The sequence below is a fragment of the Mustela nivalis genome (assembly GCF_964662115.1).
Source record: "Mustela nivalis genome assembly, chromosome: 16".
NCBI classification, from domain to species: Eukaryota; Metazoa; Chordata; class Mammalia; order Carnivora; family Mustelidae; genus Mustela; species Mustela nivalis.
In genome coordinates this window covers 6016774-6032171 of record NC_139035.1, presented here as the reverse complement: position 1 = coordinate 6032171, position 15398 = coordinate 6016774, and the positions used below count along the sequence as shown (strand labels likewise).

The 15398-nt window shown below is 43.6% G+C and overlaps 1 protein-coding gene across 1 annotated transcript in view; it reads right to left on the bottom strand.

Moving 5' to 3' along the window:
• Positions 1-15398, bottom strand: part of FMN2 (formin 2) — a 371232-nt gene that overhangs the window by 19230 nt on the left and 336604 nt on the right. Inside the window, exon 16 of the mRNA XM_082702641.1 lies at positions 10629-10778. Coding sequence (XP_082558767.1) covers positions 10629-10778 — 150 coding nt within the window. The remainder of the gene's footprint in view (positions 1-10628; positions 10779-15398) is intronic.

The window sequence follows — 15398 nt, the reverse complement described above, 5'->3', positions numbered from 1 at the left end:
CAGTTAGGCGTCTGTCTTCTGCTCACGTTGCGATCAGGTCCCACATCGGGCCCCTTGCCCTGCAGGGAGCCTGCTTCTCCCTCTGCCTGCTGCTTCCCCTGCTTGTGCTCTCCCTCACCCTCTCTCTAACAAATATATAAAAATTAAAAGAAAAAACCTCTAAGAGCATTAGAATTTGAATTTGCTCTGAAATTATAATATGCATAAAGGATTATGTATTTATAGTAACTTAAATGATGATGATGACGACATTGACTTGAAGGTCCTTTTAAGGAGGAACAAACCGTAAACAGTAACTTTCTGTATGAACCAAACATCCCAGGCTTACGTGATACCAATCTGCCGTGATGTTTGCTCAACTGACAGACACTTGCCTTCACTGGAAATGCCAGTCTCCAAGGCCACCTTGTCACTCCACTGCCAGTTCTTTGGCATCAACATGGTCAGTCTTCACTGAGGGCCCACGGGCTAGGGTGCGCCACATGGTGTCTGTCCCTATGATTGTCTCAAAATTCTACTCACGACCTAGCAGCTGCCCATGGTTGAAACTGCTAAGCCCAACTGCGTGTGACAAGCAGAAGCAAAACCCCCGAGCAGCACGTTGGCCAGACGGCCTGCGGGGGGGCGGGGGGGGGGTCCTGAATCAGCACCCAGAAAGGCCAGGAAAGGGCTGGGGACGTCACGTTGAGAGGGTGAGCGGTTAACTAGACAGAAGTGGGAGACGCGAGGCTTTACCCCACAGCGGATGCAGACAAATTTCTTTTCCTTTTGTTTTCATTTATGTTAACTCATTATTATATCCACTTGTTTGGCAGGTATTTATCACTTCTTCAGAAATACAGGTTAAGAAAACTTGACGATCTACTCCCATGCAGATAAGATTTGAAAAAAAAAATGCTTTTTTGCAATAGATGAATAATTTCAAAATACATACACGAATATCTATTATGTTATGTATATTTTTAACACGACTTGTGATTTCCTGAAATGGGTTTACATAGAGAAAGCCCTGGCTCATTTCATCACTATAGAGTCAAGCTATTACAAATTACTCATCATCTAAATTGACGGGGACTTTTTGATTTGGGGATCAGCTCTGCAATTTCTTTTTTTACAGTCTTTGCTAGCAGATTTATTTATTTATTTTTTTAAGAGTGGGGCATTTCTTTTCTTTTCTTTTCTTTTTTAAAGATTTTATTTATCTATTTGACAAAAAGCACAAGCAGGGGGAGCAGCAGGAAGAGGGAGAGAGAGAAGTCGGCTCCCCACTGAGCGGGGAGCCCAATGTGTGGCTCGATCCCACGACCCTGGGATCATGACCCGGGCCGGGGGGCAGGTGCTTAATAGACTGAGCTGTCCAGGCACCCTGCCAGCAGATTCATCTCTCAATTTTTGATCTAGCTAATATTCATGTGAGGAGTTAATAGATTTGTGTTTCATGAGTACCTACCAAACTCTAAGGGCACAGGGGAAAGCCTGAGAGTGTACTAGGAAGGAAGACACAAGAGCCAGTGCAAACTTCTAGACCATCAGCCATCTAAACAGATCATCACAGGCGGTCAGCATGTGATATCAATTTGCCGTGTCAGCACGTCCAACTGTGCTCCGCGTTTATGCTTACTTAGAACTCGATGTGAGAAATCGATTTACTTAAAAAAAAAGCTTTATTGAGATATCATTAACGGACTATAAAATTTGCCCATTTAAAGTGGACAACTCAATGTTTCTTTTAGTAAATTCACAGGGTTGGGCAGCTATTTAATTTTAGAACATTCCATACCCCCCAAAAGAAACTTCACTAACCATCCCTCCTCATAACTCTCCCCCCTAAACCCCTGACACAGCTAAACCCCTGACACACTATCTAATCCTACACGTTTGCCAATTCTGGACATTTCCCATAAATCAAATCATACAACAGATAGCCTCTTGTGACTGTCCTCTTTCACTTAGCATAATATTTTCAAGGCTCATCCATGGTACAGCATATACCAGTGCTTCCCTTTTGTTAATTGCCAAGTAATATCCCACCGTAATAGTCACCTTTCATTTACCCACTCCTCAGCTGACGGGCATCGGAGTCGTTTCTGTCTGTGGCTTATTATGACAAGTGCTGCCATGGCCACATGTGCACGCGTATTTGTGTGGACGTACGTCTTTACTTCTCTTCAGTAGAAACCTCGGGCGGGGTTCCTGGGTCCCACAGTAACTCTAGGTTTAACCTTCTGAGAAGATGCCTCGCTGTCTTCCACAGTGGCTGCCCCGTTCCTGTAGCAGAGCGCGAGCTACCCGAGTTCTCCTCATCTCCCCCCAACACTTGTCACCCTGCCTGCTTCTTCCTCCCCGGCCATCCCAGGGTGCGTGTCCCTTTCTGGTTTTGATCTACATCTCCGTGACAGCTCATGATACACGGCATCTTTTCATATGCTTACTGGCCTTTGTACGTATATTCTCAAGACCATTCTCCATTTCCTCCCCACAAAGACTCACGGATATTACCTGATTCCTTTTGTATATCCCATACTAAAATACATATCCTTAAATTTCTTCAGGGCTGATCTCCATTCCTGGTTCCCTCACATACACCCCGTCCCCCTCCACGACACACACATACACACTCCTCACATGCTCTCACAAATGATTCCTTTTAAAATGGAGTTTGATGCCTTATCACAGTTGCTTCTAATTCTTAACCAGACTTCAGCGCAAAACCAAGTAAGTTAATTGCTATTTGTCAAATATAATAACTACTTGGTCTAAACTTTGCCATCAGCTTCAAATCTGTCAGACCAAGACCTGAAACACTGTGGAGACAATCTCTTCCATCTTTACCTCTCGCGACTAGTCTCTGATGCTCCATTATTTACTTTAGAATTCCAAGCTTTTAAGAAGAGTTTCTCATCTCTCGACAGCTTCTCTCCCACTCATGGGAAGGGGTGGTGTCTGAGAGTGGAATCCTGAGGCAGAGGAGACGCAGCTTCCCTGCCGCAAGAGTTCAGAGTCACCGTGGAGAACAGCATAGTGGGAATGAACTCTGGGGAGCCTCTGACTTCTTACATTTTTCATTATCTTAAAAATCCAGGTTCTGGCAGAAACCCAGACAAACCTAAGAATTGGTTAATTTCACATTTTTCAAATCTAACAGATCTAGACCTCTTCCTCTAGCAGACTATAATCATCACGTTGTTCGAGAGTAATCCTAACAAAACTTAAAGTGACCCCTTAAAAATACCATCTTGCTTGTAAAGGAACAACTTGTTTTCAGCCCATATAAGTTACGTGATGTTATTTTTAATAGGTAATTTAACATATCTACTCCATGAAGCACATTTTGATCCAAAATGGTTTTATACAAACTTTGCTAAGACATCAAAAAACATTTTTAGCAAATGCTGAAGAGAAACTAGTAATTGCTCAGACAACTTTACAAGCCTCTACAAATTTACTGGAAGATATCGCAATGTTTAAATCCTTTTCAAAGCAAAAAATATCTTTGGGCAAGCTACTTTCCTGGCCCTTGGTGCTGATTCTCTGATGGGGAGCTGGAACCAGAAACCCTGAGGGTTGAGTTTCTTCCATTTTTGAACACGAGGCTTTTGAGAAAGGATTTTCCAAGATTTAAAAAACACATCTTGGAAAATGGCATGATCAAGAAGGCAGGCACAGATCTTTTCCATCTAATGTTCACCTTATGATTTTACATCATTCTTGGAGAACTAGGTTCTGGAAAATGAATTTCCTGATATTGGAGGATGCACATCTTTCCCCAACCTTGCCTTCGTAAATCATTCTAGGAGAGAAAGGGTAAGTTGGCATTCTTGATCTCTATCACCCTGGATAATAGGAGCTTGTCAGTGTCTGAGGTGAGACTTGGAATTTTCGGACCCTCTACCACCGGTACGGCTGCAACCTGCCGATAGCAAGTTCGTACAGGTGTGCCTCCAAACTGTGTATACAACGCCCCCACTTCCTCTCATCTCTGTCACCTTCCCCTGGGTCGACAGCATCCCATCTTTCGCCTGGGCCACTATACTAACTTCCTAACTTGTTTCTCAATACCACTGCCCCATCTACTACCATCTGAGTCAATAATCTTTTCATTAAATGAATCTTATCCAGTTAGTCCCTTTGTAAAAACCCCTTTGATGATTTTTCGATTGTGTGCACAAAGAAGTCAATCTCTTATCAAGATCTACGAGAGGCTGGGTGATCAAGCTCCTGCCTATTTCATCAAATTCATCTCAACACCCCCATCTTTCTCAGAGCGCTCCCAATCTTTACTGCCATGTTGTCTTGACCTTCCTAAATCTCTGCCTGGTAGACTCACATATTATGTTGCCCCTTAACATGGCTTCTCCCTCAAATTCTTTAAGTGTCAGCATAAATGTTGCTTCTTCAGAAAGGCTTCCTCTGCCCACACTTTTCTAAATGAACCTCTTCTGCTTTTTGCTTTGCAAAAATGGTTCACTATTTTCCTCACAGTACGAATTTCAACCTATAATTCAAAGCCATGTTTATTTTTTATTGTCTACTTCTCTCACTAAAGGGTAAGAACCATATGGCCCGAAAATATGGCCAGCACACAGTAGAACACAAGTAATTTTGAATAAGTTAATAAATACATGAATTATCTATTATGTATTAATGCATATTAATTACTCCTCTAGTGAATGTAGATCACAGTACAGTCCCTACACATTCTCAGATTCCACTGTCAATTGTTGTGCCAAAGTTTCTACGACAAAAGTCAGATGCAGGAAGAGAATTTCATTATGTGTTGTTCCTCTAGACACTGATGCCTCAATTAAAGGGGTAAAGGGTTGGCTAAATTCATTTAATACTGCAACACAGCAATGCAGTCCAAGAGGCAATTTCATCTAGGTATCCAACAAGTACATTATTACATAACAATAAACCTTCTTCCCTTATCTCCATTCTTTAGATTTACTTTCAATCCCTTTGAAAACAGTCACTTCCTTCTATCCTAACGATGTCCTGGTTAAATCTGAAAATACAGTTCTCTTAAATATAAATTATGGTAACAGGAATATTAACATGGCATGAGGTGCTCCCCAAGTTCATGCATCACCTTCTATAGCCGAGCATTCAAATCCTTTTCCTCTAATTGCAGATTTCAGTTAGGCAGAAACTAGACTTGATTGCCACATGGAGTAGTTACCCTTTCTCCTGGGTCATCAAAGACTACGTGTCTCAAAATAAATAAGCCAGTAAATTAAGTTAGACAACACTTTAAACACAACCCTTACTAATGTCACAACTGATTTGTTAAATTAAAATGTCTTAAGTCAACTAAAAATAAAATTCTGATAGACCACAATGCCAGAGCCATATTACCTTGCCTAGAATGCCCTTACCTCCCTGGACTGCCTGTAAAAATCCTACTCCAACTCCAATCTCTTTGTTGAAAGTCCTCTGGACAGAGTTAAACCTTCACTCCTGCCTAGGTTTCTCCCACTGCTATAACACTATAAGCTATAACACTATAACCGGTTAGCTCAACCAAGATAGGTAGGACCTTCACCAACTGGACTTGAATGTTTCCTGTGCATAGTAAAAACTCCATATGGAATGTGAGAATAATTACAAATAATTTCACAGAACTATACAGCTGAAGACGTTGAAAACCTGAAGTCTCCTTACAATAGAGCAAAAGTGAGAAGTGGAGTTGTTTGGGGCCCCACTGTCTTCTCCCAGGACCACAGGTCCATCGGGGTCAAACACGTATTCCCAATCAATCCACATTTCTTTCCTCTAATTCATACAGCTCTTACTGTCCAAGCTCCATATGGATTCTTCGGTGGCTAGGCGATACCGACGCCACTGCGTTCCTGAAAATAAAAGAGGTAAGGACAGCCCAGTCCCTGACATATTAACACTGTGCTATGTGGGCCCTTTGGGGAGATGTTCAGCAGAATAAATGTTGGTTTGCCCTCCCTCTTCTGGATATACCAAGCTCATTTTAAAAAATGTTTTCCCATATGTTTTGTGTTGCTCAGTGATGACAAGTCTAGATCTTTTTCAAGAAGGATTTCTTTCTAACGATTGCATATGCCTCACTGCAAGTCTATGGAAAAACACCTTTTCTGACTTGACAAAACCGGTGTCAGTTGCCTAAAAGCATCCAAACAGGAACTCCTTTCTGTGTCATGATGTCAGTAAGAGGGATGGACCGCGTGAACATTCTCAAACAAGTTTGCCCTTGGACGCATCATCAAGACACTTCACATATCCACAAAGTCACTGAGTCACAAACGTGCCTTGTATCCACTGAATATGTTCTTAAGATGCTTACCATGCCTTACCGATATGTTACCTTTGTAGCTAGCCATGATCAGGGAATCATTTATATTAGATGATGGAGGAAGAGCCACAGAGCCCTGGGGACGTAGGCACCGTTAACACACCGTAAATATATTAGCTCGTTTAGTCCACACAACAACGCCGCAAGAGAGGTATTACCATCGCCGTAATGCAGTTTAGGAAACTATGACTTCCTATGGCTAGGCTGGTAAGTGGGAGAGCGAACTCAAAAATCCTCGTGTTTTCCAAACCGTATCAATCAGGAAGAGAGCAGACCTTTTTAAGACCTTTCACAGATGTGTAGGAATTCACCCATTCAAGAAATATAGTTACTCAATCATAGGAATCATCAGGGCAAAGCCAGAAAATACAAAGTTACTATCATTCCATAATCAGAACCAAATAGAAATGGTGGGACAGGAAATATTTTTACCCGATTTACAACCTTCAAGATAGTCAACCTGTGAATTCCAAATCAGACCAAGGGACATCGTGAAACCATCGTTCAGGTTTTTTCTACCATGCTAAGAAAGTCTGCTAATTACGCAGGTTACTTTTAAAGGTTTAATAAATTTGGGATAGGAATATTATCATTTCCTTTTGTTGGAAACTTCTCTTCCCTAACTCCAGCGACTGTTATGAAGGGAGCTGTCGATCAGGGCAGCCCTCCTTTCTGGCTGCACAATGGTGTTTGTGAACTACTGAGCTAACTATGGTACCCCACACCTCTGGCCACAGTGCCTGATTCAGAACTGGGTACAACTCCTCTGGAGTTCTTCCTTGGAATTTTTCTAGATGGTGGAGAGTGCGCTCTCCCTACTCCGTTGTGAGAATGTGAGTCATGGCTGTGACCCATGGTCACGGCCACCCTTAAAGGAATAGCCTGACTTGGAAACTAGACTGAACCACAGAGAGTGGTAGCAGGGAGATGAGAGGGGGAGAGAGTGAGACCAGGAGGGAGAGAAGAAGCGGAAGGAGAAGGAAGTAGAGGAGGAAAGAGGACATTTAGAAAGACAGATAGTGAGCGACAGCATGGACATCCCTTACTAACCGCCACAGAATGCAGTTCTAGTGTCTACAGTCAGGCAGCCCACATGCAAGTTCCATCCATGCCCTTCTGGGGTCTGACTGTCTAACAGTGCCTTTCCTTTTGCTTAAAGTATTTGGAATTTTAAAAAAATCACTTACAAGGATAAACTTAAGCTGTGTAGGAAAGCATGTTCGTTACTTCGTAAGCTAAGTTATTCCCACGTCTGTGTCAAAGGCAATGATGTTAACAAGTCAAGTCAGCAAGTATTCATGGAGACCAGCAGGGTGGAAAGGCACTGGCTTAGGGGCGCTGAGAGCTACATCATAAACGAAGGTACAGAACTTCTCAGTGGGAAATGAGAACTAAAAGGCAAACGTCAGCACGGTTATGGTATTCAGTGAAAACAGACACGTCATTAGGCATCATCAGAGTATAAGGCTGACAAAACAAAATAGGCACATGATAAATACAGGGTGCAGAGGAGGGAACAATCCGGTTGGGGTTACAGACACCCATTTTAGGTATCTGTAGCGCGATGTGAAGTTGCACTCAGCTGGACACAGACTGCACTAGATGTGTAACACCCTTCATTGACCACATCCTGTTTCTTAGCAATGTCTGAGGGAACGAAGCATTCCTAAAATGCCCTTCCATTTATGACAGAAAATAGGATGCACAGCTTTCACTGGGCAAGGCTGGCTTCATGGGTGCTGTTTTGTGCACTTTCTGTACTTGCCATCTTGAAACTGTTTAATAATTTTTAACAAGCTCCCCCCCCCCATTTTCGTTCTATACCGTCTTCCTGGAAATTATCACTGGTCCTTACACTAAGGATAGGAACAAAGGTTTTCTACAAACCAATCAGACCAATGGTCTTATCAAAGCAGCCAATCTGTCAGCAGGTGAATATCAGAAGTTAAAGGGCAGAGCACCACGATTTGTAAAAGCGAATGATTGTGAACCGTGAGGAGCCTGCAGGGAAGGGCACCTGCCATCCGCCAGCTCACAACGCTGCCACCAAGGGGTGAGCAAAGTCACCGAAGGTTGAGTCAGAGAAGGCTGGGTACCGTCCTCGGACAGGACGGGCACAGGATGAAGAATGAAAGCGGCAGGTGGTTGGTTTTACGAGATGCCCAGTGGGGAGGAGCTGGTTTGGGTCACGTTAAATGCATAAAACATCAGGGAACAGTGGACCCGTACTCAAGCGTTACCTAGAGACACAGCTCGACCTCGTGGAGCCCAGGCTGGGGGAGACTGTGTGACCCTGGGGGCGCGGGGGGCAACCGCATTAGTCCGTCCCAGCAACTCCCTGAAGGGCATCTCCCGGGCTCCGGCGCAGAGTAAAGGCGAACCGCAGCCGAGGTCACCCACCTCGTGTCCCAGGCCCTCCGGCGGCACCGCCATGGGACCCGCGCCCGCACATCGCCTCCCCGCGGGGCTGCCGGACGGTGACCCCCGACCACCGCGCCACCCCTTCGTCTCGCTGCCGCCTGACCCTCCTCACTTCCATCCTCACGAGGACTCTGGCCCCAGCCACCAAGCAAATAGCGGCGCGCGGTGAGACCCCCTGTGGGGGCGCCCGGCTGGCTCGGGGACGGAGCATCTGCGGCCGGATTTCAGTTCCGGGCCTGGTCTCGGGGCGGTGAGATCGAGCCCCGTGTCCGGCTCTGAGCTCAGCGCGGAGCTGGTCCTTCCCTCGGCTCCTCCCCTGCTCTCTCTCTCTCTCTCTCTCCCTCTTTCAAATAAACAAACAAACAAATAAATAAATAACCTAAAAAAAAAAAAAAGGAAAAAGAGCTATTCATCTCTCAGATTTGCACAGTTGTGTGACTGACTTGTCAGCTCTTTTCCAGGGGAATACGTTGAGATTAGAGATGGCCCGTGGGGGCCCGTGGCGACAGGAAGGGAGGTTGTAGGGGATGCGAGGTCAAAAAAAGGTTCCTCTTCACGATTTTCCAAACCGACAGCCCTTGCTTGGTAGAAAAATTTTCAGGAAGATAATATATGGCCAAGTCTGAAGCACACGGACGACAACTTTAGTGTGCCTGTATTTCAGTCATTCGCTCTCCTAGCTCACCTGCATGGGACTTGTGACTAAAATCGCATCTTTTCGGTTAACCCATGATGATGACCTTCGGAGTAGACTACTCTCATCTTTAGAATGAATATTTAAAGCATCTTCCCTTCTGTTCAGACCACTCTGTTTCCATTACTATTCACTGAGGTATAGCTTCTTCTATGAAAACACCGTGAAATCCAAGTAATTAATGACGTGAGTTAGCACTCCCGCCACAGTCTATGTGCTCAAAAACCGCCAGCCATTGATTTCAACTGATTTCAGGATGTATGCTCTCAGGATCTACTGACAGGTGAAAACTGGGCAGACAATCATGGTTTTGTATGTAGGGAAGACAGTAAGCGGAAACCGTGGAATTCTGTGGCATGACGACCGAAGTCCCTCAGGATGCGCGTGTGCTAAAGATCTAAAGCAAAGTCATGGTTAGGGCAAGGACGCTGGAGAGCAACTGACGGGTTCTGCTTTAGCATGCGGCTTTCGGGGTGATTGTGCCTCATTTGCCTTCTTCCAGTAGACCTAGTTATTTAGGGCTGCTGTCCTGGGAGAGCTAGCCTTCCTCCTGAATTAATATTAATACACCTCTACAGAATTTCATAGTCAGTGACAAAGGCTTTATTTCCTACACCCAAAAGAAAAAAACTTCCCTTCATTCCTGAAAAAGTTTACTTTAGGAAATGTGGTATAATTCTACAAGAATCCTGAAAGATCTTTTAAAAAATACCAATCATCGGCTTCCTGGTGACCTCTGCCAGAAACTTCAATACAAATGGTGAAATTTGGACAGTATCTCATGAACTGAGCAAAACCAAGACAAAACAAAAATGATTCATCTTACCTTTATACGGTCTTTGCTGTTGGTCTTCTGAGGTGAGCGGGGTTATCATCTCAGCAGGGTTGTTCCACTTACATGATCTGCCTTTTTGTGGTTTCCTCCTCACAGAAGTGGTTTTACCAGACGGTGGTCCTGGCAAACCATTTCCCCTGCTATGCTCTGCAGCATCAGAGCCTCTGGGCCAACCTTCTTACTCAAACTCCAAATTTTGTCAGTTCTCAGCACCCTGTTAGACTCGATATCCCAGGTTGAGGGCCATCTAATTTTTCATTTAGGCTAGAAAAGTTGGCAACCCCAGTGGTGTCACACCTAATAAAATACCAGTTTTAAAAGGCCATTGTGCAAACGAAAAAAAAAAAAAACCCTACCTTTCTTGTAGAATGAGTTTGTTCTCTTTCTTCCAAAAGTCTTTAAAGTCAGAGCTGAATTCATGCCAGACACCGAAGAAAACATTCGGGGACACCTCCTTTTCTCCAAGTTTTGCCTTCATGAAGAAATAGGCTGTCGTCTCCAAAAAGCTGTCAAAGCACACACAGGAGCATAAAAGCTGTGATTACTTTCCAATATGGGATATTCTTCCTGCATCCAAATGGTGATTTCATTCATACATGGCTATTATTACAAAGAAGACGCAAACTCTTCAAGCATCAACAGTAGTCGCTTACGGTTTTATGTTAGCGTTTTGGATTCGGATAGTAGCAGCTGACTAGAATCCTCTATATACTGATAACTATCCTTGGTCCAATTCCATTGTCAAAGTTAATCACTAAGTGCCTGATATACTGCAGAAATAAGCGTAGTATCAAGTTGGGACGTATTGTAAGTAGTGGGTCTCTACTTTCTTTCTACACTCTACAGTAATGAAATATTAGCCATTTGTCCCCGAACTACTATGTATTCTCTATGTATTCCATGTTGCTTACATACAGCTGGGTTTCCTACATTGCTGAGGAGAACAGGAAAAAGCGAGTCCCAGGAAATGGTGACAAAGACTCTCACCAGATCATGGCAGGATCATTGACTGGATACCAGGAAGGCAGCCCGCACTGGGACTGTGGACTGATGTGTCAGTCTTTATTTATTTATTTTTTTTTACAAAGATTTTTAAATTATTTATTTGACAGACAGAGATCACACGTAGGCAGAGAAGTAGGCAGAGAAAGAGAGGGGAGGAAGCAGGCTCCCTGCTGGGCAGAGAGCCTGATGCGGGACTCGATCCCAGGACCCTGGGATCACGACCTGAGCCGAAGGGAGAGGTTTTAACCCACTGAGCCACCCAGGCACCCCTGATAGTGTCAGTCTTTAAAAGGTGCTGCTTCCTAATACAACTACATGAAGCTCAGAAAGTTTCAGAAGGCCTCGTTGACAAAGAACATATAACTGGTAAATGGTGCCTTTATGACTCAACAAAAGTCTTCCATTCCCATAAAAAATGCCCTGAAAAGGACCTAGGCCAATAAAACCAGGAATGTCATGGAGAGGACACCTGGGCAGCTGGTGAACGTATGGCCAGAGCTACTGCAAAAGGAGTGACAGTCCAATAACCTTTGCCACCGTATCCCTTTTCTCCCCTACCCTGGCAGGGGCCGGCACTTTTGCTGCTACACAAACCTCTGATTTACTGATTTACTATGAAGCAAACATTTCTAAGACAACTTGAGTTTGCCACATCGCATTGTTCGATTAAAAATATGTGCTCACACGTACACACATCAACACACATGTGTGTACGTATTCAGTGTGTCCTATAGCTGATTTCAAATCCTTATCCTAGAAAATATATGAAAACCATCTCCTTGAGATGAGCACTAGTAAAATGAGACATGTAGGTAAACATGCTCAGAAGGGGAAGGAGACGGAACCTTACACACGAATAAAGAATTCACAGCCACCCTGTGACCAACGGACTAGTCTCTTCTGTTTTTAAACTCGCCTCACGGTAGTCTCTAAGCAGTGAGATTCCCAGGGACACCAGGTTTTAGATTCTGGGGTGAGACGACAGCATGCATTTGAGCACATGTGTCGCTCCCGGGAATTAGGTATTTCTCCCTAGTTTGCCTCGTAGGAAAAATGACAGATTAGAGGCAGTCAATCCTGAGAGAGCCAGGCTAAGTGGATACGGTACGTGAGAATCTGGCCGTCCTGAGCCATCGTAATGACATCAGAATGCGTCCGCGGGATGGGCTGATGGGGTGAGGACTGCAGGGAGAGGGGACGGCCGGCGGCAGGAATAGTCTAAGACAGATCTGGGTCATATTTTATTAAAACTGATAAAGTACACGCATACTTCCCTCCTGAGAAAACCGCTCATTCTCCGTATGAGCCCGAAGACCATTTACGACCTGTACGGCAGAAATTAGGTCTCAGATCCCTGACATCCTTTTACTCTTTTCCACCACTTCTTGGTATTTATGCTTCCTACATTGATCATTAAAGTCCAAGCCAGTTAGTCTGGGCAGACATACCTAAGCTGTCATAACTGGTTCCTCTCTTTAGCCACTTAGAACATTTTGAAAGTTCTATCACGAGGCAGCATGGTCTAAAGGAGCGAATAGAGGATTCAGAATCATAAACAACTGAATTCCAAAACACGATTTTCCAAAGTGTTTGTTACATGTTTCAACACAAAACAAATTTGCTTTGTATTACATGTTATTTTCCATCACAAATACTGTGTATTCTACATTATATAATAAGAAATGTGAATACATATTTACTAAAAATTTTCTCTAAACTGTAACTAATTCGATTGAGGCTGAGTTATTAAAAACCATTCATGCGGGGTGCCTGGGTGGCTCATTGGGTTAAAGCCTCTGCCTTCGGCTCAGGTCATGATCCCAGTGTCCTGGGATCGAGCCCCGCATCGGGCTCTCTACTCAGCAGGGAGCCTGCTTCCTTCTCTCTCTCTGCCTGCCTCTCTGCCTACTTGTAATCTCTGTCTGTCAAAAAAATAAATAAAATCTTAAAAAAAAAAATTCATGTGATCATGTTCCCTTGCAGACATTTTTGAATTACTGGCTCACACACAGGTTTCTGATACTGGTAGTAATTATTCTAATTATTGAATAATTTCCCCTTGGCTTTGTCATAAATTGCCTACATAGCTTTAAGAAGGCAGCAACTTCCGAGTTTCAGTTTTGAGCTTTTAAGTATCTTCAGGTATAAAGTGGAGGTTATGTCTGCTTTTCAAGGTTGTCATAAAGATTCAGTGAAAAGTACTTGCATGTTATAAACTAAAATAGCAATACACGTATTAACTTTGTAAGAAGGATTTTTCACAAAAAATGCTCTTTGTGCAAGACTCAATGAACTTGGGAGACATACAAGATCCTGCAATTGAACCGAAGTCAGCGTGTGAACGTGCTGAACAGTGCGAGTCTCAATGATGACGACCTGCGTGTGCGGCCGTTTCTCTGGAAGTGGCCACGGTGAAAGAACGTGTCACCAAAGTAGGACACAGAGTAAAGACTTACTGGAGGATCACGAATGCTCTCCCAACTGCTTTCGACCACCCCACTCCCTAGAATATGTCATAAGCTCTTTTCAAAAATAACCAAATAAATGATGGGCAATAATTTCGACAAGTTATCAAGGTACCTTGTATGCTAGAGGCATTTTTGGTTATATAATCCTATGTAGTATTAGGTGGCACTCAGCTAATTCAGTCATATTTATCTGACATGAAAGAGACCCATCTGGATGCGGGTGGAAGGGATAAATCCCATGCCTTCTGAATTACCCCCCACCCTTTAAAAAAAAAATTTCCTAAATTGGAATCCACGAGGGTCCCATCCAACAAACAGCAACACAGGAGCACAAAAGAGGGCAGGCATTTTATCTGGGACTTTCCTCACTACCGGCTGTTCTGTGGGACACTCTTGAAATGACGGTGACACCCTAGGAGCCAGTAGTGGAAAGAACCGTAGTTATAATGCAAAGAAAATGCAGCAGTCATAGTAAGAGACAGCTCCAGAGGTCACTGAATAATCCAGACCCTGCAATCAGGATTCGTAAGTAGACCTCTCTGGAAAAGATGAGCACTACACCTCCTTTGCTACAAACATGAAATAGTACAAACTTATGGCTCTGCAATACACTCAAGGTAGCCACAGGGTTCTGAAAAGATAGCTTCAGCAGAACTGTTTTGAAATCTCTCAATCCCCACATCAAAACAGAGAGAACTGAGATATTAAAAACCAAAACGGATTAAAAAAATAATCTGCAAAAACACTGTGCCCAATATCACCACAAACCTCCAAATGCAAATAGGGGAGACAAACCATCGACAACTCAAACCCTAAGCTGTGACACTGAACATGTGGGAGGAGGCAGAGGAAAGCACCGGGTGGGGGGGTGTGTGTGTCCCGAAAAACAGAAGAAACCCCGAATCACAGGCGCCCCTGAAAATTGTTTAAGGGGTACCTGAGAGGCACAGCTGACACTGGAAGGGGTTTGATACACTCTGGCGCATGGAAGGGAAGATCCACAGTCAGCTCCGAAGTGGCTGGGGACAGCCTGAATCTATGAAGTCTTAGTACTAACCCAGAGAAACGCCCTCTTTTGGCAGAGCTCTGCACTGGTAGAAAATGCTGGGAGTAGATTCAAATTGTGCAGGATAAAGAAAAGGATGAAGGAAATAGAAAAATGCAGATATTGGAGGGGGCAAATCTGCAGGCAGTATGAAGTCATTTTTTTTTTTCTTTTTTACCATTACGCACAGGCAACAAAAGAGAAAGATCTAGAGCAGGAAAGCCACAAATGGACTAAAATTTAAAACATAAAATACCAAAAGATGTGGGAGCAGATGAAGCAGTGCTTAGAAATTCAGAACTTTAAAACACCTTTAATTAGAAAAATCAAGGTGTGAAATAAGTAATATGGGCATATAACTCCAGAAACGGAAGAGGAGCTAATGGAACTTGACTCAGCAGAAGAATGGAAATAATGCAGAGAACATTTAGTAAGAAACAGAAAATAAACCTTACGGAAAATTAGTGAGATTAACGGGCTTACGGAAAAATTTACTAAAGTTGATAGCCATCTACCATCACTGATAAAGGAAAAAAGGGGAAACATAAATTATCAACACCACAGATGAAAGCGGGGTTATTGTGATAGATCACACAGGCCTCAAATGT